The sequence below is a fragment of the Corvus moneduloides genome, chromosome Z (assembly GCF_009650955.1).
Source record: "Corvus moneduloides isolate bCorMon1 chromosome Z, bCorMon1.pri, whole genome shotgun sequence".
Lineage (NCBI taxonomy): Eukaryota > Metazoa > Chordata > Aves > Passeriformes > Corvidae > Corvus > Corvus moneduloides.
This window is the reverse complement of record NC_045511.1, coordinates 70,128,098-70,154,762: the sequence shown is the minus strand read 5'-3', so window position 1 is coordinate 70,154,762 and position 26,665 is coordinate 70,128,098. Positions and strand designations below refer to the sequence as shown.

The following is a 26,665-nucleotide window of genomic DNA, read 5'->3' as shown; positions in this document are numbered from 1 at the left end:
AAACCTTCAAGAGTGGACCCTCGAAAGCAGTTGCGGGAAAAGCTGCAAGTCGGGGGAAGGGACTCACATGCAGGCAGAGAGACTCCTCTTCCTAAATGGACTGAACAATATTTGGAAGTGGGCGGCTGTCTCGTTGTGATAATGTTTTCATAGCATGAGCAAGAAGAGACTTCTCTTTCTAAATGGACTGAACAAAGTTATTATTATTAAGACAGTTGTCTTTTTACATTGTCAGTGGGAGAAGGGAGGAAGGTGGGGGAAGGAGGAGAGTTCTGAAGGTGTGGTATAATTTTTTTTTCCCTCTTTTAGGTCTGTTAATAAACTTCTTTATATTTCAAGTTTGGTGCCTGCTTTGCGTTTCTCCTAATTCTTATCTCACAGAAGATAAACAGTAATGAGTATTTTGGACCAAACTACTACAGCATCTCATCTCTCAGAGCCCAGCTGGTATTCCTGGGGCTCTCCATTGAATGCCTACTTCCTCCTGTAAAAACTAATCGTAATATTTCAGCTCAAACTTTCTCAACTACCTTTGAAGTTTCAAAACTAAGCACCATCCAGCCCTCATAATTTGTTCTTATTTCATTTATTCTCAACAACTTCTTCCTCTGTCACCTCAGAAGAAGGAGATTCATTGACTCTTTCACAAAGTAGTGTTTCATCCTGGAAATCTCTGAAGGTCTTAGGCAGTGATCACAGAAGGAAAAAAAAATTCTTTTCTTGTACCAGCTCCTTTTCTATGGTGGCTGTCGTTTACTTTTTCTGACAAGCTTGCTGACTCCAATGTATATGAAAGAGGATTTGTTACTGGTTTTCCAGCAACTTTTTTTTAGTGTACCTTTAATGTGTGTCTCTGTTTTGATGTATTTGAGTTCACAGTCCCTTGTGTATTCCTTATATGACACAGCTCTTCAAGGTCTGCTTTCAAACGGCTGTTCTGCCACTTACCTATGAATGCTTACATTTTCTTTTTTCTCAACTGCTTTGTGATGGGTAGTAGACATGTTTTTTATGACATAAATTATTTTAAGTTCATAAGAAATGCAGTGGTTAGATTGCTTTAGGTAGCGTAAGTTTATCTGTGCAGGTAGTTGTGACTCTGTACTTGATATTTGCAGATATGGGACTCATTTAAAATGATTTTAGTTCCTGAAAAAGTAATGAAATACTTGATAAATATCAAGAAGAAAGCAATGATGTCATTAAAAGCTTATGTATCTATTCTGGTTATGGCTGAAATAGAGTTAATTTTCTTCACCGTAGCTGTTATGGGGCTGTGTTTTGGATTTGTGGTGGAAACAGTGTTGATAACATACCCCACATAGCTGTGCAGTTACTGTGGCAAAGAATGGAATAGGTGGCCTCTTGAAGTATCTTGTGGCTCTGTGTTTCGACCCTGAACTGGTCCTGTCAAGCTTGAACTTGAGGACTTCCAGTCTCAATGGTGCAAAGCTGAGGCTGTAGAGCCAAACCTCCTGATCAGGATATCATGTGATAATGAAATGTTGAGTTCTAGGAGAGAAGCGTCCCATATTGAGCAGGAGTAGTGTGAGGGTTCAGCTACTCATATGTAGACTGCATCATTACTTTATTAGGATTATATGTAGCAATAGGAATGCTTGAATACAAAAAATAATAGATTTTTAATGAATCTGGTGTAGTAGGACATCTCTTCCTCTTTTATTTATTTGCAAATAGAAGAATAGCTTTTAGATAGTCACATGTCTGAGGTTTCTTTCTTGTTCATAGTTATTTTTACACTTGTGGTTTTCATATACTTTTAGATAAAGAATTCTCACATTTCTGCTCAAAGAAAATAACCTTTTTCTTACATAGTTTATTAATTAGGAAACCTAGACATTTGATCATATCAATGATCTGAAAATGGTTGGATTTTACCTTCCTCAGAGATGTACCTTAAAAAAAGGTACCTTAGAAAAAGGGGCAGACTTTAAGCCCTGTAAGATGTGTTCTTATATATTTCTAACTAATACAGTGAACCTACCAGGTATGTGTCATCTACAGGCCTGTATACTTTTAAATCACCATGTGCATTTTTGATTTGTTTTCTCTCAGGAAAGGAGACAGAGAAAGCCAAAGATCGGTGTGAAAAAGCCACTATGAAACTTCATATGTTGCATAACCAGTATGTGTTGGCACTGAAAGGAGCACAATTACATCAGCACCAATATTATGATACTACGCTTCCTCTGTTACTTGATTCACTACAGAAGATGCAAGAAGAAATGATTAAAGCCCTGTAAGATGTATTCTTATATATTTCTAACTTGTACAATTTTCTATGTGTAATATTCTAATTAATTTATAGGAATAGTTGAAAATAAGAAACAGTGCTTGATTAATTACTTATCTATCAGGGGTAACAGTTGAAAAAAGTCTATCCTAATGATGCAGACAGTAGTTCCGAGTGCTTACTTAAGCCTACCAACAAGATACCATCTTCTTACAAATTCTTACATATTGACTGCAGTATTTATATTTGAGTTCATGATTTGTGCATCAGCTGACACAGACTACGGCAAGTTTGCTGCCTCTCTGGCAGTCATTACTATGAAATTCCACCAGCAACAAATTTGGTTTAAACTGCCCAAGTGTCTTGAAAGTGATTGTGGAGGAGGGCCAAGCCAGATGCATGGTTGATGATATGGGGGGAAGAATTAACGGTATTATTGAAAAACTTGATCTCACTGTAAGGAATCCACCCTTAAAAATACAATTACCTCTTCCCTAAAAGATCATTTTTACATCATTACAGAGTATGTGCAAAGTGATGATCTCTGAGAACAGTTATTGAGGACTTTCAGCCCTCCTTTCTGGTTTGTAACCACCATGCTGTGTCTTTGTCTTAGCCTAAAAAAAAGGGTGGTTACCTTTTTCTGTTAGTATTGTTCATTTAGATGTGAAATATTCTTCTTTAACTCATTTTGTTACCTATGCTGAAGTCGGTGTTCGTCTTAATTGCAGTGCACAAGAAGTGAGGAGAGTTGGGGATCCCACACTCTACATGGTGCAGGCATCATTAGCTTCTCTATGCAGTATCATATTAATTTTTTTTATTCAGGTGCTGCTATTGAAATAAACCTTTAATAAACAGTAGTCTCTGTACAATCCTTTTAATTTTTTATGCAAGATCATGGCACAAGTCTACATTTAAATGTGTGTGCTCTAATTAAGGTGATTTTTTAGAATCATGAGATACGATAATTGACTGAAGAAATTTATGATGGAACAAGAACTTATTGAAACCACTCATCTTTGCTCTGCCTGGAGTAAAAACCTGTAAAAAATATTTTTGTCACTACACAGACATTTTTGTGAGTTCTGAATGTATTGGAAAATTATTCTTTTGTTAATAACTTTAGCATACATAAAGAGATGCTGATTTCAGGTGTAGAGCCTAGTGTGACAACCCTGCGTGAAACAATACTTCCTCAGTAACCCTAATTTTGGAGGGGAATTAGTTTTTTAAACTTAAAAAAGTATATATTAATATTGCTAATGATTTTTTTTCCTCTTTTTTTGTCACTGTAATTGATACAGATTCTCTTTCTCTTATTGCTTATTCTCTTTCTCTATTGCTGTAGTTGATGTTTAGCTATCTTTTCATCACAGTCCATGAACTATTTTCTGGAACCTTTTCACACATGATATTCTCAGAAAAGGCAAGATTTAATGCCTTCTCTTGTCTGTTTTTTGCCCAGAACAAATGTATTGAAAAAATCCTATCACACCTGAGATCTTATACAGGAAAAATGTATTTATACTTTTTTCTCTGCGTATTTGGCTAGCCAAAATTCATCAGTGTTTTTTGAGAGGCCACCATGCTTCAGATCCTGGCACGCTAGCAAATTTGTCAGGGATAAAAAATGAAATAGGAAATAATTATGAAGGTACATTATGAAGGAAAGCTAAAAGTTAAGGAGAATAGAGGGGTGTTCTGAGTATGTGTCACTGGATGCTATTAAGAGTAGTGTCACAGTATTACCTCTTCCTCTGGCATTCACTCTTCACTTGTTTTTTCCCACTCTTGGAAGCAGGTAAAGACAAGGTTTGGTGGCTTGCACTTTCGTATCGCAACTTCTTGGTTGATTTTCTCTCCTCTTGTAAATATGTGCTTACTTGTGACTTACCTGTTTTTGTCTGAATGGCAAATCATAATATAAATATATATTAAAAAAAAAGTTAAACCCAGTGTTTAAAGGAAATGCACATATTTCTGTAACTCGTTTTGCCTTATGCCAGAATGTATTTTGTCACGAAACATGAAAATCTTTGGTGTGGGTTATAAAAAGCATGGCAAGTCCTGTGTGAAGAAGAGCATCATCACTGAACTCTATACATTGCCTTTCCTTGTAATCTCTCCAGTTTTTGTTTAGCTATGCAGTGTGTAGGTGCACTAAAATCAGCAGAAGGAGCACGGTCTTAAGAGACTCGTAACCAGCCTAAGGCTTTAGAGAGAAGGCCACAGGTGATGCATTGTTTCTTTGAATAATATATTGTCTTATTTTTCCCTTTTTAGCCAGTTGCAACAAGAGTTTGTAGAAACAGCAAATTGAAAATCTGAAGCACCTTCAGTGTCATCCATGCCTTCAGTGCCATGTTATACACTAGAATTTTTTTTCCTCTCTAGAAAAGGGATCTTGGATGAGTATAGCGAGATCACCAGTCTTGTAACAGAAGAGATTGTGAATGTCCATAAAGAGATCCAGACCTCGGTGGAACAGATAGACCCTAACTCTGAGTATAATGACTTCATAGATACTCACAGGTGAGCATTTTCATCTCATGTTTCTTCTTGGGAAAACCCTACATTAAACTGCAACTCTGCTTAAGTGTTCAGACGAATTTGCTTCTCTTTGGTTCCTTTTACATTGTTACTTGTAAAATTTTATCCTAATTTGAAAATTATTCTACTTGCACGCACAGAAAGCTGGCTGAACGGTCTGCTTGGCTAGCTCTAGAAAAACAAATTTCAAGTTACATGAGAAGAGCCATAACTTTGGTACTGATAGCAGACTACACATTACAGTCTAGACCCAGCTAATTTACTGTTTATTTAGATGCAATTTGCATTCTGGGCTAAACTTGTTCTAGTTTAAAATCAACTCTAGGTACCTTTGTACTCTGCAGTTATTGCAGGTTGAGACTTCAGAGCATGCAGATAATGCAAGAAAGTTTTTACTTAAAAAGTAGAGTGTCTTTCCCATTTATTGAGCTATTACTCTATATCAGTATATGAAGAAATATTCCTAAGACTTCTTGCATTATCTTTTTGTTGTTGTTACGTGTGAATTGATGGTTGTCTCGTGCAGGTTTATGAGTGGAAGCAGATAAGAGTCACCCATTCACATTGGTAGTTTTTGAGAGCCTTTATTGTGCTTTGAACTTGATTCAAAGAATTGTAGTGCGTTTTACTGTCTCATGAGATTTTAGAATTATGTTCTTTGTTCAAAGGAAAAAGAATATATATCCAATTGCTATCTATCCTTTTGTTTCATACGTAATTTTAACTACAGTTAATAAAATATTTCAAAACCTAATGATTTGCTCTATTATCTACTCAAAGATACATGTTGATTTGGAAATGATAACAATTATTTACTAATTTAGGTCATCAGAAGTCATTGAACAAGAAATAGAGTTTGATACATCTTTACTAGAAGAAAATGAAAACCTTCAAGCTAATGAGATCATGTGGAATAATTTAACAGCAGAAAGTTTGCAAGTCATGTAAGTCTCTTTGAAAATCTTTCATCCTTCGGAAATGCTGTTTTATGTTATATCTACGCTCACTCAGATCCTTGCATGTCTGTGTCCCCTTTTTAAGATCCAATTTCTAAATGTAGTATTTTCAGGCAACAGACTCTTACCGATGCTGGTTCTATCGTTCTTTGCACAAAAACCTTCTCCTTAGTCTCCCCAAAAACTTGCCATCATTTTTGATGTGTGTTCCTCTCTGTGCCATTTAATAAAATGCCCCAAATCTACCATGGGTCCTCCTTGGGACCATGCTGGTTCATTTTCCCAAAAGTGTTTGTACATTCACTGCTCTAGGAAAAATAGCAAAATATTTTGATGAAACCACTGAGTAGAATTTTGTGGTCAGTGATTTAAATCACCATGTAGAAAATTTTCATGAATTTATTTTTCTCTTGTTTTTTAAGTGTTTCCTTTTGTTTTGCAAAGGAGATTCTTATTCATTATTGTAACCTTTAGAATGTATTAACTTAGTAACACAGATGTAGTTGTTGTATAGCATTTCACAGAGCTTTTAGCTATTCAGGGTGATGAGCTGCCTCTCTGTGTTTTGTTAATATATTGGCTAGTTAAATATTTTCATTACTTTTGCCAAGTTCACCTTTAATCATTTGTTATGGGGAATGAATCAACTGCGGAGATTATTATGTGTGTATATTATCAGCCTCAACTTTTGACATAAAATGGTCCTGCGTGGTCACTTGTGAGATTGCAACTATTAATCATGCCTTAAAAGTGGGAAATTCAGAATTTCATTGGTTGATGGTGTTTTTGCTGTGTCTATTGTATTTCAGTTCGTGTTTGATTTATTTGAAGTATTTTCCCCTTAGAAAGTATAACTGATGCAAATAAGATATCAGTGATATATGTGGTGAATTGTTTGCCCACTGCTTTTCCAATCCCATATTGTTCCCCGCCGCCCGCTTTCCATTGCCGCTAGCCTTGGCCACTCCCTCGGGTTCTCCCTGTCGGTTCCTGTACCCCACCTCTGCCCATGTACCGCCCATGAGCCCCTGAAATCCCCCCTGCACCCAGATCACGAGGTCTCTGTGCCTCTGGGGATCGCTGGGACAAGATGTAACCATTAAAGGTCCTCTTAAACCCTCATGGAGAGACCCTTCTCCCCTCCTTCGCCGTCACTGTGTTGTAGAGCTGATAGGTAGCCAGAGCAAAACTGCGGAGCCATCCAAAATGGGCTACGGGAGGGTGACAATGGTCACACTGCCCTAAGCAGCCCCCCTGAGCTCTCAGGAAAGCTGTAGCTTGCTAAACTAAACCTAGCACTACAACAGGTATATTGTGGTAATGTGGGAGGTTTTACATTTGGTTTCGTGTTTTTTTTAGTTTCATTTGTTTAGTCAAACTATGATCCTTATTTCTTGTAAGTTTTTCTGAAAATCAAAATCAAACTGAGGTATTTCAAATGTAAATGTATTGCAGTGTCTTCTGCAGGTTACTCTAATCCCTGTGTTTTCTCAACATGACAGAAACTCTGGATTTTATTAATTCCTTTTTAAGGTTGTTAATCATCCTCTCTTTCCTGTATAATTTGATTACTTTTCGTAAATCTATTCCTTTGATAAGTATTGAAATAATTTTTTTAATATGAAGGATTTGCCTCCTTAGTCATAAAGCAGCTTTATCTTATGAAAGGATCCCATGATGGTTAAGCCCACCCTGTTCCTTTAAACGTTTCTCTTTTTAATATGTTCTGCATCATTACTGTATTGAGATTATTCCTGCCTACAACTCTGTAGATGTTGTACATCTTGATGTGCTTCAGCACAGTAACAAGAAATATATTAATATTGAACCTCCTTTTTCAATAGAATATTACAATTTTTCTAAGATTCTGCCTTCCATAGCTCAAAAAGGTAAGTTCTTGTTTGGCTTGCCTTTTGTATCCCACTGTTTAGAAATGAGACAGCAACATATCCAGGTAAAAGAGATGAAATGTTGCTTTTCTGATAAACATTTCTGGTGAAATGTATAATTGTGTTATAAATGCTATGTCTGTATATTTGCCTACATATATACATTTTCAGTACAATTTTCATTGTGTTCTCTTGCAAATCTTACATTCATCCACTTGAAATTGTTTTGTGAAATTGGGTGAGAAATTTTATGGTATGGCATTATTTCTGGAACAGGAATCAGGTATCTCTATTAAGTTGCTGTCTTTAAGGTGTTCACTTTCTGGTATAGATTTAGGACTCCGAGAAAAACAGTTAAACTGTATTAGGTCAGACCTTCTTCAGTCATGTTCAGTGTGTAAAAGTATCTGTTGTCCATAGAATTTTTGGTCAAGGAATTCCAGAAATTAGCTTCCTATTTTGTGAACCTGCTGATACCTTTTTTCATTTTATGTCTCTTAAGCTTTTGTTTTGGAAGAGAATAGGAACAATCTATTCCTTTCTGCCTATGATAATGTAAATTTCTGTTCACCTTCTGTTCTGTGATCTCTATTTCAGAGTGTTCTTTTAGCTTTAGTCTGTCCTTTCGCAAAGCTTGCTCATCCTTTAGTTATCTTGTAGTCTTTATTTAAATGTTTTCAAGGTTACTATATTGGTTTTGAAATTAATGACTAGACTTTTACAGGTAATCCAGATACATAATTTAGAGAGAGGCCTTCGAAAGTTTCTTGTGTTCTTACTTTGCTTTGGTTTTAACAAATCCTAGAGAATCATTCAATTTGACTTTCTGACCCCAGCAGCTCATCAAGCCAGGGTTTTCAGGGAATCATCTACTGTATCTCCAAGATTTCATTTTTGAGTGGTAATGGTCATTTTAGAACCATGCTCCATTCTCCACATAAAGCTTTGGATTATTTTCTCCTTACTGTATATTTGCCTATTTCCATATGTGTTGAAATGACAGCCCAGGTATAGTGTGTCATAGAGTCCATAATAATCCTTTTGCATGCCTTACATTCAGAGCCTTCCTCCTACCTCAAATAACATTGTATGATCAGCATTCTTTGTCACTTTTCAAACTCTTATTTGGATTATTAAGATCATATTAGGCAGTGCAGATTATTTATGAAGGTTCACTGTCCCGTGGGACTATAAAAAGTGTTTAGTCTTATCCTGTTTATCCTTCTGCTTTTTAATGCAGGTGAGAACCCTTTATTTTTTGTTACAGTTCTCTGTATCTGTTGTTACTCATAGACCTTGTAAACTGTGTTTTAGGTATGTTATTACAGTCTTGCCTTAAAAGTGCAGCCAAAAAGCCTCCACTGCATTAACTCTGTATGACTAGAAATTTGCAAGTAAGAGAAGTGTACTACATATTTATCCATAGTTGATGACTTTTTAAAAAATCAGTTCTGTACATGATGAAACAATAGAAATTTGACTTTTGATCTTTAGTATTGAAAGTGTGACCTTAGAGCTTTAAAATGCTATGTCATTATGTTTCTGCAGAGGAGAACTACCTTCAGTATCTACCAAATAAAATAAGTGCACATGGTGGATTTATTTCACAAACATTTAAAACATTCAGAGACATATATTGATTTGTAATCAATAATATTTGGTTGAATCAGCTGTTTTATTGAGTATGCAATGGAAGAATGACAGTTTTGCATCATAACTGTTTAATGGTTTTAATAAAGTATTTTTTAAGGAAGTGTGATGAGAAAACTGGCTTTTACATTTTAAGGTAAACTTATATTTATGAATAAAGTTTTGACAATAGGAGTTAGTTAAAAGTCAGTGTTGACCAGCTAACCTTTCTAAGGAATGAGTTAAGGTGTCTTCCGATAAATATTAATAAATGTCACTGAATACTACTGAGAAATTCTGAAAAGTATAGCAGAATAAAAGTTTACGCTTTGAAGAGATATGCATTAAAAGCTGAGAGCATATTCATATCCAATTATTCTGAAATACAAGTTCTGTAAGATCAAGGATTTATTTTAACTGATAGATGCAGCAGAATGGAGCTTATAACTAAAGAAATACAAAAGGAAGCTTTCCAGGTAGGGGTAGTGTGTGGTTTTTAAGGCTGATAAGTGTTACAGTGATCAACTGGTTAGTAATAGAAACCCTTTTGTAAACTGACTGTATCCAGAAGGCAAATACGACACCCCAAGAAAATTCCTTTGGCAGACCTCAGCCAAGATGATACAAGACAGATGCAGCTAGTCAGCTGTAGCCAGTTTGAGTAAAAGTTATTGTTTAAACAAAAAATAGATTTTGAGTAGAAGGAGGCAAGTGAGTTTGGTGTATATGATAGCTTTTTTTTCTTTTCTCTAAGATAAATAAAAATGTCCTGAAGTATCTCAGAAGTTTCAGGAAGAACTACATCAACTTAATATTTTGATCTGATGCTGCAATATAAAATATAAAATCTAATATTTTTAAAGTGGTGAAATAAGGAAGATATTGGATCTGCATGTATATACTCTTCCCTTCCAGTAATGAACAGTCTTATTAATTAGGTTTTAATTTCATGACTATTGATGTAAGATCATTAGATAAAACATCTGCTTCTTGTAAATCAGTTGTTAAGCAAAAACAATGTAGATTAAAATTTTATTTAGAAAGCTGATCAAAAAGCAGTTAAAAATTGTTAATTACTTTCTTTAGCAAGGTATTGAAATAAAAAACATTAGTTGGCAATAAGTTGGAGACCCAGTGTAAGAAAACACAGAGAAGTTCAGCAATACAGATTTTGATAGCCTAAAACTAATAAAAATATCTATGAAAAGCGGAGCTGTGAGGATGTTACTTTGAGGGAAATGTTTGAAGTATTTATCTTATCTCAAAATAAACACATGTGGAAGGTTTGTCTTTTGGGAAATAAATTTTGGTCATTCACTCTCTGGCTTTTTAAAGTAATTTAACTCTCCTAGAATAAAACGTATGACTGAGTACAGATCATATATAATCAACATTGTATAAAATGCATTGGAAGGAGAGGACTGATTCAGTGTTTAGCATCAAGTAATTCAATTTGGTATGTATGGCCATGTGGAATGTGCCTCCTAGATATTTAGAGAGTTGGGTGTGCCACTCCCTGGTCTGGAATGGTTTTGGTCCATAGATTTGTGCAGTGGTAATTACTACATGTATTTTGCTTGTGTTCCACTCTTTACTTCAGTAATTTTATTGAAATTGGGCTTGAAAGTACAGGGGAAATAAAGTAAGATAGTCAAAGATGCATAGATAAATACCAAGAAGGAAACAAAATGTACATGCTTATTTATTTTTAAGAGATTGTTCTGACTTAATTTATTGAAGTCAACATTGATATGCCTTTTAGAAGTCATCATTATGTAAGACATTTACATGCATTGTTCAGAATGTAAATGTTGTTGTATATTCACTGATTTTTTTTTTTTTGTTACTGGAATATTTACCAGGATAATTACGAAGTGTCAGTAATGGTTTTAAAGTGTAATAACCCCTTCTCTGTTAGTATTGAGTGTTTTTGTACAGTTTTATCTTTACTTTGAATTAACCATTGCCAGAGATTGTAACCTAAAAAGGATAATTGTGAATCAAGATGTAATCACTATTACAACAGAAAGTGATCATTTGTATTTTTGCTATTTCTAGAAGTAAATACAACCCAGCTACTGATTCTGGGTATTTATTTAACGCATGCTTTAGGAGTTGGAAGGCTTTTGTCTTTCTTAAAGCATCTCATAATTTAGCAATATATTAGGAAGGCATTAATTCACAGAACTCATCATGTATTTTTGGAAAAAATACTTCTTGATAGGAGAACCTGCAGGCAGCAGATCATTCTGTAACCTTGTTTGTATACAGAGGCTAGTATGGAATCTGTAATATGCAGATTCCCAATGTAAAGGTATATCCACACAAAAAAAGAAAAAAATTATCACCAAGCGCTGAGTGAGGTAAAAAAAAAAAAAAAAAAAGCTCTTTTACATCTTCAGGAAAAAGATTACAATGTTCCCAAATCTATACAATTTATGCATTCACAACCTGGGTTTCTGAAATCTATTTTACAGGTTAAAAACAGTAATAGAAGAACTGATGCAGACACAGCAAACCCTTTTGAGCAAAGAGGAACTGGTGTTGGAACTAGAGAAAAAAATAGAAGAGTCCTCTAAGACATGTGAAAAGAAATCTGAGTAAGTTGAAATTAAATTTCTAAATACAATCATTTGAGGGGGGGAAATGTCTATAATGCAATTCTTAAAACTTAAATAAGAAATAACTTTCACTAATCTTGTTCTGCTTTTGTGTGTAGCAATTACTGTGAAAAACAACAGTAAATTAGTTTCTCATCTCTAAAATAACCCTTGCCCACTGCAGACCAAAACCCATTGAAGAATTGAACAGCTCCATGAGTTTAATATAATTGTCATCGTTTCAGCATGGCTCAAGAGCTGGACCTTTCATTAGTTCAGTTCAGCTTGATCTGAGAAGATGAGTGAATTCAGTTGCCTTTCTGTTTGACAGAATTCCTTGTATAGGTGTAATTCTGTGAAAGGCTTTCAGAGTCGTGCACGACTTGTTCTTATGCAGTAACATGTTTGGAACTTGTGAGGTTAAGTTCATTCTTCTTTGCATTTCCTTTACAAAAGTGTAGATGTAAAGAATGTAAATCTCATATCCTGTACTACTGCATAGTAAATACCAAAGGAGAGGGCTTAATGAGTGTTGTAGTGCACCATAAATAAAACATTATTATAAAGAATCATTTTTGGGCAATGTCTTCAGGTTTTTCTTCTACCTTTGGTTAGAAAAAATATTCACATACTCTTCTAAACTGAAGTCAGTACAGCAGATAAAGAAACCTTTTGTCTGTAGAGGTATTTTCTGATTCTTGTTGCAGTCAGTCTTAATCTTACTAATTTGGTAATAAATATTACAGTATTTATTTACAGTAGCAGTAGTGAATTGGAATGCAAGTCCTTCAGGTAATCCTTCATTGACTGAAGAAGTCTTGAAGCTCTTTGTTGAAGTAACCTTCTCACATGAAACATTGTATCGTATTTAATTCGCATCCAGAATGTTATTTATGTGTATGATATCTCTGTTTTGATTAGATATTTCGTGTCCTTTCTTTGGTTAAGTCCACGTGCACTCACAGTGTGTTTTCTAATTTTTTGTTCTTGAGCTGTCTTCCTTACTGTATGCTACTTAAAGGATAAACTGGATTTGAACTAGTTGAGTTTGATGGGGTGTTATTTGATTTTTTTCCCCCTCAGCATTGTTTTGTCACCAGTTACACCTCTCTCAAAATAGTTCAGACCATCCTTGTATTTCTAACTGTGTGGAGGCTTATCTGACTGATCCTTTAGCAGATGTTTGTGGTGTTGAGGAGATTATTTCATTTCAAATTGCACCAGTACCTGTTTGTCTTACTAAAAGGCAGGGAATCTGGCTTACATATCTAGTTGTAAGATGAAGGCTTCCCTGAAATCATCCTTGTTCTGATTTGTCATTGCTCATGCCTACCTCCAACAAATCCCGTTTTCACCTTTTAGCTGCAGTGCAGAGTGATATGGATGTTTCAGCTTGTACTTACTGTCCCCAGAAGGTCTTGTCCAGCGTTGCACTGGGTTTAATTGTGACTGCATAAGGTCATGCCTTCTGGCAGTGTCTTGGTGCTATTATCCTGGCACTAATATCCTTTTCCATCTTCAAATGATGATATTACCTTCAACACAGAAAATGTTTTAATTGTATGTTATTTATATGTGTGTATGTCAAGCATACCGTCTACCCTCTCAACATGATAGCATATTGAATATTTGGGTTTTGATTTAGTTCAACTTTTTACCACTTGCTTATATGTTGCCCTGATCTCCAGGGATCCTTCACACAAGATGTCACTCTGTGAGGTTGCTAGCAGCTATTGCTAGCAGATATTGCTAGCAGCTATTGCTAGCAACAAGGACTTTAAAGTTTGTACTCATGCAAGCCACAGGCAAGTAATTTTATAGATTCTATTTCCTCATGCATGACTGGAGTGGCAAGCATTAAAAGTTGGATTTGGGAAGCCAAATTACATTGTAATCCATCTTGCCGCATTTCAGGAAAGACACTAGCTTTTCACTAGCAGAATATGTCTTGTTATCACTGTGTCCTAATAGGTTGAAATCATTCCGTGTTTGGGGATATCACTCTAGCCAGCATTCACCAAAGCCTAGCTGGTGGTTGAAGCCTATTATTTTCACAGGGTGATGTCCTTTTTCTCTCATAAAGGAGACTAGATGAAAATACATTATCTTGAGCATAACATCAGGATAATTGTTCATTTGCTTCTCTGATGCTTTTAAATCTGTGCAGGCTTGTGCCAAATCTCAGTTTCAGATTTGGGAATCATGTCTGCATACCTCACACTTACGCCTTTTGAATGAATGATCGTTTGGCTGATGGTGCAGAGTTTTGTCCATTAGTGACTTGGTGTAATGCTCACCTACATGGATATGATTTGCATGTTTTCCTGCCAATGAGGATTTTATGACAGGTGGTTCTCCTGTTACTTTGAAACCCATTTAAATACTTATTTGGCTGAGCATCAGTTTCTGAAGGATCAATCCCTGTATGAACAACATTTGCCTTTCTTTTTTCCTGCAAGAGTAGGGCTTGCAGGAGGGCTTGTCTTCCAGGGATTGTCCTGAAGATACAGAGCAACACAATACTGTGATTTTCCTTCATATTATCCTCTTCTTCTTCATAGTTCTGGTCCATTTACCTCCTTCGTCTGTTTTTGTAGGCTGTGAGAACTCTGCATCTCCTATAGACCACATTGTCACTGGGCTCTGGTCGACTGGTTTTACGGGTGTCTGTATTATACTGTGGGTGATTCTGTCTTTCAGGCAGCTTCTGTCACTCTTTGGTTTTGGCAGTTATTTGGGATAATAGAGTCATCTGGGTATCTGCAGATACTCTAAGTGCTTGTCCTTCAGTATGATTTAATCATGACTGTCTTGAGTATTCATGGGTATGAGTGGTATTCATAGAAGAACCATAAAAATAAGCAGAAGACAAAAAGTTGCTTTTAGCGCCTCATAAAGATGAATTTATTTAGCTTCATAAGAAGACAGTTATAGCACAGTCCAGAAATACTTATGGAGCAGAGGGAAAAAACTGGTATCTCTGATGTGATGCCATATGAATTTATACTGGATGTGAGGTGAGTTTAATATTGCAAATTATTACTGTAACAACTACACTGATTGGAGTGAATTTCTCATCACTGGAAATCACTATGTAAAATTTATTTATTCTCTAAAGGAGGAGGAAGTCCAGTGTTTGTAAATTCAGTCAAAAGTGGATAAAAGCAGGAGTTTCACCTATATTTATTACAACAGGATTTTTGTGATAGAGAGAAGAGAATGGGTGTTTTCCTGATAGAGAGAAGAGAATGTGTTTGCTTGCACTGTCTTGTTGCTTTGAAAATGTTCTAGAATTGCCTTACCTTTGAATAAATGATGATGTTGAGGAATTGTCATGCTTTTTTCCCCTAGCTTTTATGACGCAAAGAAACTATTTTGAATCTTGTATATTTTTAAATTGTTATTTTTCTTTGCAGTATTGTGCTCTTGCTGAGCCAAAAGCAAGCGCTTGAAGAACTTAAGCAAACAGTCCAACAATTAAGATGCTCTGAGGCAAAATTTGCAGCCCAGAAAGAACTACTGGAACAAAAGGTTCAAGAGAATGATGGGAAAGAACCACCACCTGTAGTAAATTATGAAGAAGATGCCAGATCAGTGACCTCTATGGTAAGTTTTACATCTGTTTTACTGAATTGTGTAGCCCTGCCATTGTCCTTCAGACCCAGGATCAGAGTATCAAGATACTCACTGGAGTGATTAAAGTGAATGGACTTCACTTTGCATTTTTGGAGAGCTGTTTGGACGAGCAGTTCAGTTGCGTGATTTCTTTTTATTTCTAAGTGGCCATAACTCCTAACAATCTGTGTCTGGGGACTTGGATTGTTCTTTTCTACACTTGATGCTTAGATTTTCATTACACTCTTTTATAATGGAAAGACTTAACCCTTACATAGATTTAGTAAATTTGACTGAGTAGCTGTTGGTAATTTCCTTGGCTATGTTGAAGAAACACATCTACAGTTGTAGATAGAAAGTTAACAGCAAAAGCTCTTGGATTTGCTGTATATGTAATTGGGAAATGAATTTTATGTACTGTAATTACTCTTTTCTTAAACAGAAATGAACATTGGTTTCTTTGCAGTTTATTTTTAAATGTTTACATGCTCTTAATAATTAAAAAGAAATTTTTTTGGTCTAATGAGATCTCATGTAATTTAAATAAGTACCTTACGTGGCTAATATTTTGTGTGACTTCCTTTTCTCAGTTGTATGCAGCTATGTGCAGAGTTTGTAGGCCACATAAAAAAGCAAACAAACAGTACCTGTTTACTAAAGGGACAAACAGTAGTGTTTGCCTTTGTGGATTGGTTTTGACATGTAGGAGATATTTGTGATTTTTTTTCTTTGAGGTTTAGCCTGGCATTCTTTTTGGCCCATGGGGTAATAGCTCTGTGAAATGTAATTAAATGGCTGTTTGTGAGAGGAAAGCTTTTTTCTTCCTGTCTATTTGTGGAACCGTTTGATTCCCATTCTACAATTACACTTGATTGTCAGCATTCTCTTGCTTCCACTGCTGTTTAATATTTACAAGGCACTATGAGGTGGTTGTCATTTACCCTGGTACAAAACGTTATTTTACAAAGCTTGTATGCTTGTCGTGACCTGGAAGTTTAAAAAGTACAAAAAGTTGAAAAAAGAGAAAATAAGAAGCAGGATAATGATTGCAGAAGATTAGGAGGCTTGGAATGCTTTTGGGGTGGGCTATCTTGTTAGTTATTTAATGTTATGCCCTGTAACAGTGCTAGTGATTAGTTTCTGCTAGGTTTAGTTGAGATGATGAGTCTAGTCATAAGAATGGTACTCTTCCCCTTCAGTTCAAGATTACTGAAGTCTGCTTTCTGGTGTCCAAACCTCTGTTTCAGTGAGCAGGAGAAAATAATCCTGTGTGCTGAGTGCAGGCCTACACAGGGCCGAGAGGACAGAGACAAACAATTCCATCACTGCCAGCACCGTGTCACCTCCAGTGTCACCTGCAAGGAGTGAGGTCTCATCATGTCCAGTGCAGCCGTCGATGTGCCCACAAGTGCCCCAGGGCAGATGGCACAGGGTGGCTGGTTCTGTGTTCAGGGCATGGTGGCCTCTGCAGGAGGGCAGAGGAAGGGACAGCACAGAACCATAGGATGGTTGTGGGTTGGAAGGGACCTTCAAGATTGCCTAGTTCCAACCCCTTTCAACACCTTCCACTAGAGCAGGATGCACCCCTTTACAAAACCTTGCCACTTCAACCCAATGTGAGGTTGCAGAGAAAAGCCATGAGAGCACTTCAAAAGGGGCCTAATTATGAGAGGCTTAGTCTGGTCAGCTTCTCAGGGAAAAGGTAAAATGGGAACAGGAAGTTGGTACAAAAGGAGGCAGAAATACATAAAGCACTAAGTGATGTTAGGTAAGCTGAAAGAGAGGATAATGTGGGTTTTTGTTGTTTTATTTTTTAAACCAGTAAGTGAAATCTACTGTTAAGGCAGCTTGTGAAAGTAAATCAGGGATATATTTGTATGTCAGTGATAATGTTAGCATTATTTTTTTATGTGGATTTTGTACTTTAAGTAACTTACTCTAGTTTATGTAGTTCTATCTGGCCTCTGTTATCTGAGAGTTCAGAGTGTCTGCACCTTCAATGAAAATAATGCTGATCATTCAAGCTACCTTGCAGAGAAGATCTGTCATGAAGTGTGATGTGTTAACTTTCATCTGAAGAATTTAAATTGAGCAGAATTACCACTTCCCTTGCTTCTTCAAGGCAAAGCTTGCCAGAAGGGCTAAGCCACTCTTGGACATGCAGACTTATTTTGCAGGTGCTAGATGTGGAAGTCCTTGCCTTGCACAGGAGACTGGATGGGACTGAAAACAGGGTTAACTGTGAAAGCAGGCAACTTTATTTCCACAGCTAAGTCAAGTTCATGTACGTGTACAGGATACAGCATTTACATGCAGCCTTTGGTACTGAGGCTGCCTTGGGATCAGCCGACATTGCCCCAGAAGGAAATGGTTGTGATCCACTGCAGCCTGCACTGGATCTGGTTAACCCTGCTGCTCATGCTGGTTTTTCCCTTAGGACCCGCAGGGGCTCCTGCACCTCAGTAAAGAATTCTACCAGCTTTTGGGCTTGGAAAAAAGACAGGAGCTAAACATGCCTGATGGTGTCAGTATTGGCCTTGCCTTCTGAGAAGGGGTGATCATAAAATGATCCTATGCCTGTGATGATGGATAAGGCCTTACACCTGGGCTATCTGCTCAGCACTTCTACAGCGCACAGTAGAAGTGCTGAGAGGTGTTGTAGACTCTGGGGCATTTTGCTCTTAAACAGCCTCTTCCCAGCTGGTCACTCCAGTGAGCTGGAAGTAGTCAGGCCTGTTGTCTCTGTGCACGAAAGGACCACTGCTGTAACCCTGCAGTGGAGCAGAGAGGATCAAGGTGGTGTAGAGTGGTCACTGTCAGTACTGGGGCGGTCTCCTCTCTCACAGCTCGTGCCAGAGCTTTGTTCCCCACAGAGCAAGACTCAGCTCAGGGGCTGGAACCTCTCCTCTTTAGACTAAGACTGTTTCCCCTTATCATATCACTATCTGGCAGTGTAAAGAGTCACCCTCCATCTTTCTTATGAGCTTCCTTTAAGTGCTTAAGGGATTCAGTGGGATCTTCCTGGAGAAAATCTTCCTTTCTCTAGGGTGAACAGCTCCTCCCTCAGCCTGTTCTCAAAGGAGAGGTGCTCCAGCCCTGTGATCAACTTAGTGGCTTTCCTCTGGACGTGTTCCAACAGCTCCTTCTCTTTTTGGTGTTAAGGACCCCAGACCTGGGTGTAGTTCTCAAGGCAGAATCTCACGGGGCAGAGTAGAGGGAGCAAGTCACCTCCATCGTCCTGCTGCTCATGGTGCTTTGGGCATAGCCCAGGGTGTTGTTGACCCTTTGGGCTGCAAGTGCACAGTGTTGGCTCACGTGCAGCTTTTTGTCTGCCAGCATCCCCAAGTCCTTCTCTGCAGGGCTGCTCTTGATGTGTTCTTCTTTCTCCCAGTCTGTGCTCATGTCTGGCATTGCCCTGACTTGGCAGTCTTGACTGTATCTCAAGATGAAAAAATAATACTCTGATGGGTTGTTTCTGTAAATAAACATCCTGGTGATTTTTAAAATGGGATTTTTTTTTTTTTTTAGTGAAATTCCTTAAAAGTATAGGCCTGTAAAAGATCAGAAACTACATGTTCTTGCTGCTGATGGCTCTCATACCTGTATTGTTCAAGAGGATCACTGTTTCATCAGCTATAAATTCGTTTAGGTTTCTCCACTTTATTTGGGAGCAGTTCATCTAAATGTTGCTCTGATACACCTGAATGTGATTATTTATTCCTTTTCAGAAATTAATTGTAAATGCTTGTTTTACAATTTTTTTTCCCTAAGAATTACAAAATCATAGTTGTCTTGTGTTGTCAACATCCCTACGAAGCAAATTTTCGTGACCTCAGTCACAGGTAATTTTTTTGTTTTGCAATTTAAAATTTAAAAGAGGATATGCAAAGTGATTTTGTAAAGTTTTGTATCTCCTAAGTATTTATATCATATAAATAGAGCCAATTTCATGGTGGAATAGTTTGCAAATTGTTTTGTTTCCCTTCTCTTACATTAGATAACTGTATAATAGAATACTAACAAAGAGTGAAATTCTGAAATGCTGTTAGATATGTTTTTATAGACAGTGTAATGTTATGTGAGTGTTTTAACTTATTTTCCTTGTTCTTTTTTGCCTCTGTTAACTGTAGGAGGTTTCATACTCTGTTAGTGTCTTCAATATGTTTTGCTTTAAGTCAATATATTTTTTGTAGAGCGTTAGCTGTGTCTTGGTAGTCATTTTAGCAAAAAAAGGAAATTGCTGAACGATTCTCCTTTTTTCAATCAGGGTATCAGGGTATCGTAGCAAGGATTGAAACAAAACTATTTTTTGTTATTTCTGAACGTTGCATATAATAGTTTTGTCATTGTATGTGTGTGCTAGTTTGAAAACAAACCAGTGGGAGGCACCAAGTCAGAATAACAATTTAATGGAAATTAAAGAAAAGGGGAAAAAAAAGGTAAAAGAAAACACTGTCAAACTGACAGAGTCAAGGTACAACCTGACACCCTGTTAGGCAGGGTGGTGGTAGCAGTCTGGTAGAATGGTGGCTGCAGTCCTCTGAAGCAGTGATCCTGTAGTAAAACAGTCTGCTCTTCCTCAGGAAGTCCAATGGTGGCTGTGTAGCTCCTGTCCTCTGGAAATCCAGTGGGAAGCCGGTTTCTCTGGTGTTCAGCCTCAGCTTATATCCACGATGGGATGCTTGGTTCCTCCCTCTGGGTGGAGCATCTCACAATGGGGTAACGAGTCATGAGGCCAAGTGTTGATTAGGCTCATTAACAGAAGATAGTCCGGAGGGAGTTATCTCTGAGTCAGGCGGCAGGACAATGATGGGCAATTAACAGAAAGATAGTCTGGGGGGAGGAGGCAAGGAAACACTGCCCCACCTGATTTCAACAGCTGATGGGGATGGTAATAGAATACACTGCAACCCAGGACATTATCCACCCCTTATTCTATTACCATCTACATTATCCCAAATCAATACCTTCTTAAACTCTAAAACACACATACATATATATATATATATATATATATACACAGTGAAACCTACACACCGTTCTCACCTAAGATTAGGTCTCCTTGTGGTACACAACGGGTTTCCCCATCTTTCTGCATTACCCACCAAGTGCAACCAGGTCCTTGAGCAAAGACAATCCCACGGATGGGTTTGTCTTTGCCTGAGCTGGGATTAATCCAAACAGTCTTTCCTAAAATACCTCTCAGGTGTACCGCAGGGACTCTATCTCCATCCACTGTGTGCAAGGGTTCAGACTCGGCAGGACCAGCTCGATTGATGGACCCTCGGGTATTGACTATCCAGGTGGCCTTTGCTAAGTTCACTTCCCAATTTTTGAAGGTCCCCCCACCAAGTGCCTTTAGGGTAGTTTTAAGTAGTCCATTGCAGCGTTCAACTTTTCCAGCAGCTGGTGCATGATAAGGAATATGATATATCCATTCGATACCGTGTTCTCTGGCCCAGGTGTTGATGAGGCTGTTCTTAAAATGAGTCCCGTTGTCTGACTCGATCCTATCAGGGGTGCCATGTCTCCACAGGACTTGCTTTTCCAGGCCCAGGATGGTGTTCCGGGCTGTAGCATGAGGCACAGGGTAGGTCTCCAGCCATCCAGTGGTTGCTTCAACCATGGTCAACACGTAGTGCTTGCCTTGGCGGGTTTGGGGAAGGGTGATGTAGTCAACTTGCCAGGCTTCACCATACCTGTACTTTGACCATCGTCCACCATACCACAGAGGCTTCACCCGCTTGGCGTGTTTGATTGCAGCACAGGTCTCACAACTGTGGATGACCTGTGAGATGCTGTCCATGGAAAGGTCCACCCCTCGGTCACGGGCCCATCGGTATGTTGCATCTCTCCCCTGATGACCAGAGGCATCATGGGCCCAACGAGCTAGGAATAATTCTCCCTTGTGCTGCCAGTCCAGATCCACCTGTGATACTTTTACCTTGGCAGCTCGGTCCACCTGCTCGTTGTTGCGATGCTCTTCATTAGCCCGACTCTTGGGTACGTGTGCATCCACGTGTCGAACCTTCACGGTCAGCTTCTCTACTCGGGCGGCGATGTCCTGCCAAATCTCAGCAGCCCAGATGGGTTTCCCTCTGCGCTGCCAGTTGGCTTTTCTCCAGCGATCCAGCCATCCCCAAAGAGCATTAGCTACCATCCATGAGTCGGTGTAGAGATAGAGCCTCGGCCACTTCTCTCGTTCAGCGATATCCAAAGCCAGCTGGACGGCTTTAAACTCTGCAACCTGACTCGATCCACCTTGTCCCTCGGTAGCTTGTGCAACTCGTCGTGTGGGGCTCCATACTGCAGCTTTCCACTTCCGGTTAGCGCCTACAATTCGGCAGGAACCATCAGTGAAGAGGGCATAACGTCTTTCAGTCTCCGGTAGCTCATTATATGGTGGGGCTTCCTCAGCACGAGTCACTTGCTCTTCCTCTTCTTCAGAGGATAATCCAAAAGTCTCACCTTCAGGCCAGTTTGTTATAATTTCTAGAATCCCAGGGCGATTCGGGTTTCCAATACGGGCACGCTGTGTGATGAGGGCGATCCACTTGCTCCATGTGGTGTCGGTGGCATGATGCGTGGAAGGAACCTTTCCCTTGAACATCCAACCCAGCACCGGTAGTCGGGGTGCCAGAAGCAACTGTGCTTCAGTGCCAATTACCTCTGAGGCAGCTTGGACTCCTTCATAGGCTGCCAAGATTTCCTTCTCTGTGGGAGTGTAGTTAGCTTCAGACCCTCTGTAGCTTCGGCTCCAGAATCCCAGTGGTCAGCCACGAGTCTCACCAGGCACCTTCTGCCAGAGGCTCCAGGACAGACCATTGTTCCCGGCTGCAGAGTAGAGCATGTTCTTCACCTCTGGTCCTGTCCTGACTGGGCCAAGGGCTACGGCGTGAGCGATTTCCTGCTTGATCTGGGCAAAGGCTTGCTGCTGTTCGGGGCCCCAGTGGAAATCATTCTTCTTGCGGGTAACCAGGTAGAGAGGGCTCACGATCTGGCTGTACTCAGGAATGTGCGTCCTCCAGAAACCTATGGCGCCTAGGAAAGCTTGTGTTTCCTTCTTGCTGGTCGGTGGAGACATCGCAGTGATCTTATTGATGACCTCGGTGGGAATCTGACGTCGTCCATCTTGCCACTTTACTCCCAGGAACTGGATCTCTTGGGCAGGTCCCTTGACTTTGCTCCTTTTGATGGCAAAGCCAGCTTCCAGGAGAATCTGGATGATTTTCTCTCCTTTCTCAAACACTTCCTTTGCTGTGTTTCCCCACACGATGATGTCATCGATGTATTGCAGATGTTCTGGAGCCTCACCCTTTTCCAATGCAGTCTGGATCAGTCCGTGGCAAATGGTGGGACTGTGCTTCCACCCCTGGGGCAGTCGGTTCCAGGTGTATTGCACACCCTTCCAGGTAAAAGCAAACTGGGGCCTGCATTCTGCTGCCAAAGGAAGGGAGAAGAAGGCATTGGCAATGTCAATAGTGGCGTACCACTTCGCTGCTTTGGACTCCAGCTCGTACTGAAGTTCCAACATATCCGGCACAGCGGCGCTCAATGGTGGCGTGACCTCATTCAGGCCACGGTAGTCCACCGTCAGCCTCCATTCTCCACTGGACTTACGCACTGGCCATATAGGGCTGTTGAAAGGTGAATGGACCTTGCTGACCACCCCCTGGCTCTCCAGTTTGCGAATCATCTCATGGATGGGAACCACAGAGTCTCTGTCGGTGCGGTATTGCCGACGGTGCACTGTTGCTGTGGCGATTGGCACCTGTTGTTCTGCAACTCTTAGCAGTCCCACGGCAGAGGGGTCATCTGAGAGGCCAGGCAATGTACTCAGTCGTCCGATATCTTCTGTCTCCACAGCAGCTATCCCAAAAGCCCAACGATGTCCTTTTGGGTCCTTGAAATATCCATTTCTGAGATAGTCTATGCCGAGAATGCACGGGGCCTCCGGGCCAGTCACGATGGGGTGTTTCTGCCACTCGTTCCCAGTTAAACTCACTTCAGCTTCCAGTACAGTCAGCTGCTGGGATCCTCCTGTCACCCCAGAAATAGAAATGGGTTCTGCTCCCACATACCTTGATGGCATCAGAGTACATTGAGCACCGGTGTCAACCAAAGCCGTGTATCTTTGTGGGTCAGGTGTGCCAGGCCATCGGACCCACACACTCCAAAAGACCCGATTCTCCCTTTCCTCTACCTGGCTAGAGGCAGGGCCCCTCTATTCCTGGTCATGTTGCATGTTGCTCCCTTCCGGTGAATACGTTCCTGAGGTCCCTTCAAGAGGATCGGTCATATTATCATTCTGGTACCGTCTGGAGTTCTGTGTGCGGGAGACCGGAGCAATGTTGACTCTAGATGCGCTTCTTGTGGTAGTTGTCCCTCTTTTTAGTTCACGTACCCGAGCTGCTAAGGAGGAGGTGGGTTTTCCATCCCACTTACTCATGTCTTCTCCATGTTCCTGAAGGAAAAACCAGAGGTTACCTCGTGGGGTGTATCCTCTCTCCCTGGTTAGGGGTCGCCGGCTCCTAATGGCAGAGACTCTTGTTGGTTCTGGTGGGATGTGGTAAATCTCTTCCTTAAGTTCCTTTTTCAGTTTCTGATGGCCTTCTTCAATCAAGCTCCGGACTTGCTCAGCCAAAAGACTTGTTTCCACGGATGAGACATGGGTGCGAAACGGGGCTGTGACGGTGTCCTCGTAAATCCTCAGTTTGTTGACCAAGACGCCCACCCTGTCCTCGCCTTCCCTCCATTGCAGCGTTGCCAGGTAACGGGAGTATATCTCTGGTCCAAGGCGTGCGAACCTCAACCACATCTGTGACGTGCACTGGACACCATCTGGGCTCTTAGGAAATCTCTCATCTTCTGAGAAAATGATCTCCAGCACAGCCAATTCCCTCAGGCACTGGATACCTTGTTCCATTGTGCTCCATTTTCCTTGGTGCACCTGGAGGTCTTCTTTACAAAGGTACCTGTCCCTTACACTTGTAAGCAGTCGCCGCCAGAGGCTGAGGGTTTCTTGGGTTCTCCCGATCCCCTGGTCAATGACCACATCCCGGGACAGAGATCCCAGTTGCCTGGCCTCACTTCCGTCCAGAATGGTGTCATTGGCTGCAGCGTCCCAGATGCGGAGCAGCCAGGTCAGGATAGACTCGTTCGTCTGGCGGGTGAATTCCCTCCGCAGGTCACGCAGCTCACCCAGGGATAGTGACCGAGTGATGATCTCTGGCTCTGCCTCTTCTGCTGGGTGCGAAGGTCCCGCTGCATCCTCGTCAGTCACTATGCGGACTGATTTGCTTTTTGATTTCTTCTTCTGCACGGGGGCAACTGCAATCGGTTTAGGCTGTTCTGGTTCAGTGATGGTTTGCATGGGGACGCTGACAGTGCTTTTGGTTCCCTTCTCCTCTGTGTCAGTCTGCGTGGACATGGACGCTGTTGTCTTGCGTCTGGGTTCTTTCTCCTCTGTGTCAGTCTGCGTAGACATGGACGCTGTTGTCTTGCGTCTGGGTTCTTTCTCCTCTGTGTCAGTCTGCGTGGACATGGACGCTGTTGTCTTGCGTCTGGGTTCTTTCTCCTCTGTGTCAGTCTGCGTAGACATGGACGCTGTAGCTTTGCATTTGGTTCCTTTCTCCTCTGTGTCAGTCTGCGTAGGCATGGTGTTTGTTGCTCTGCTCTTTTTCCCTCCCTCATCCTGAGGATGCTGTGCCATAGCTCTGATTCTAAGCATGGTGTACATGGTGCAGGCTGTACAGAGAAGACAAAGCAGAACTGACAGCAAGTTTATGCCGTCTTTGACATCCAGAGGGAATTCAATATTTTCAAAAACTGCTGTGCCTGGCCTGAAAGGCTGGAAGAAACCACTCTCTACTCCTCCCACCAGGGGCTGGGTGCGATTGTTGAGGAGATCCCAGACATAGGAGCCCAGACTAGGACAGCCAAACAAAACTGAGTATATACTCCGAATGGTATTCATCGCCTCACAGGTTATTATGCTGTAGACATAATAAACCATTAAAGCAATTCTCATACCATTCCCTGGTTTTAACAGGAGTAATACTACAGGCAGGTAGTTCCCCATGTGAGGAAAAATATAGAGAGCAAGATACAGTACCCACGTAGACAAGCTGAGCACCATGGTGAATAGGTTTCCGTTAACACAAAATTGTAATTCTGACTTTCTCTCAGAGCTGCCCCACGTTGGGCGCCAAATTATGTGCTAGTTTGAAAACAAACCAGTGGGAGGCACCAAGTCAGAATAACAATTTAATGGAAATTAAAGAAAAGGGGAAAAAAAAAGGTAAAAGAAAACACTGTCAAACTGACAGAGTCAAGGTACAACCTGACACCCTGTCAGGCAGGGTGGTGGTAGCAGTCTGGTAGAATGGTGGCTGCAGTCCTCTGAAGCAGTGATCCTGTAGTAAAACAGTCTGCTCTTCCTCAGGAAGTCCAATGGTGGCTGTGTAGCTCCTGTCCTCTGGAAATCCAGTGGGAAGCCGGTTTCTCTGGTGTTCAGCCTCAGCTTATATCCACGATGGGATGCTTGGTTCCTCCCTCTGGGTGGAGCATCTCACAATGGGGTAACGAGTCATGAGGCCAAGTGTTGATTAGGCTCATTAACAGAAGATAGTCCGGAGGGAGTTATCTCTGAGTCAGGCGGCAGGACAATGATGGGCAATTAACAGAAAGATAGTCTGGGGGGAGGAGGCAAGGAAACACTGCCCCACCTGATTTCAACAGCTGATGGGGATGGTAATAGAATACACTGCAACCCAGGACAATGTGGAAGAATGAAACGTGTTTTTGTTAGTAGCAGTTATACTTTTCTACTGACTTACCATGCAAGGCAGAGATAATTATAATGGTGAAGGTACTACAAGTTTAAACTCTTGTCTTTGAGCCCCTTAGAGTTATGCATTTACGCTATTCACTATGTTAGTGAGAGATTCATAGTTAACATTTTCTTCTGTACTTAAATTATGGAGCTAGATATTAAAAAAAAAGCCTGTTATTCCTTGTAAACAGATATATTTTGACAAAAATATAGTAGTATCCAAAGTGTTATGTATTATGTCACTTTATAAAATTTAACCAGTAACTGGAAGCAACTTGAGCTAACTTTTAAATCTTTAGGTGTTCAGTCAGTGGATGTATGGCCTGTCATTTGTC

The 26,665-nt window shown here is 40.2% G+C and overlaps 1 protein-coding gene across 8 annotated transcripts in view; it reads left to right on the top strand.

The window, feature by feature from the left end:
* FER (FER tyrosine kinase) overlaps positions 1 to 26,665 on the top strand; it is a 170,206-nt gene that overhangs the window by 40,856 nt on the left and 102,685 nt on the right. For 6 of the 8 annotated variants that reach the window (XM_032097494.1, XM_032097495.1, XM_032097493.1 and 3 more), the window contains 5 exons: positions 2,077 to 2,260; positions 4,652 to 4,789; positions 5,632 to 5,751; positions 11,759 to 11,881; positions 15,298 to 15,487. In XM_032097494.1, the coding sequence (XP_031953385.1) occupies positions 2,077 to 2,260; positions 4,652 to 4,789; positions 5,632 to 5,751; positions 11,759 to 11,881; positions 15,298 to 15,487 (755 nt within the window). Of the gene's footprint in view, positions 1 to 2,076; positions 2,261 to 4,540; positions 4,790 to 5,631; positions 5,752 to 11,758; positions 11,882 to 15,297; positions 15,488 to 26,665 lie in introns of those variants that run through there. The other 2 variants (XM_032097498.1, XM_032097500.1) reach the window with 2 other exon arrangements.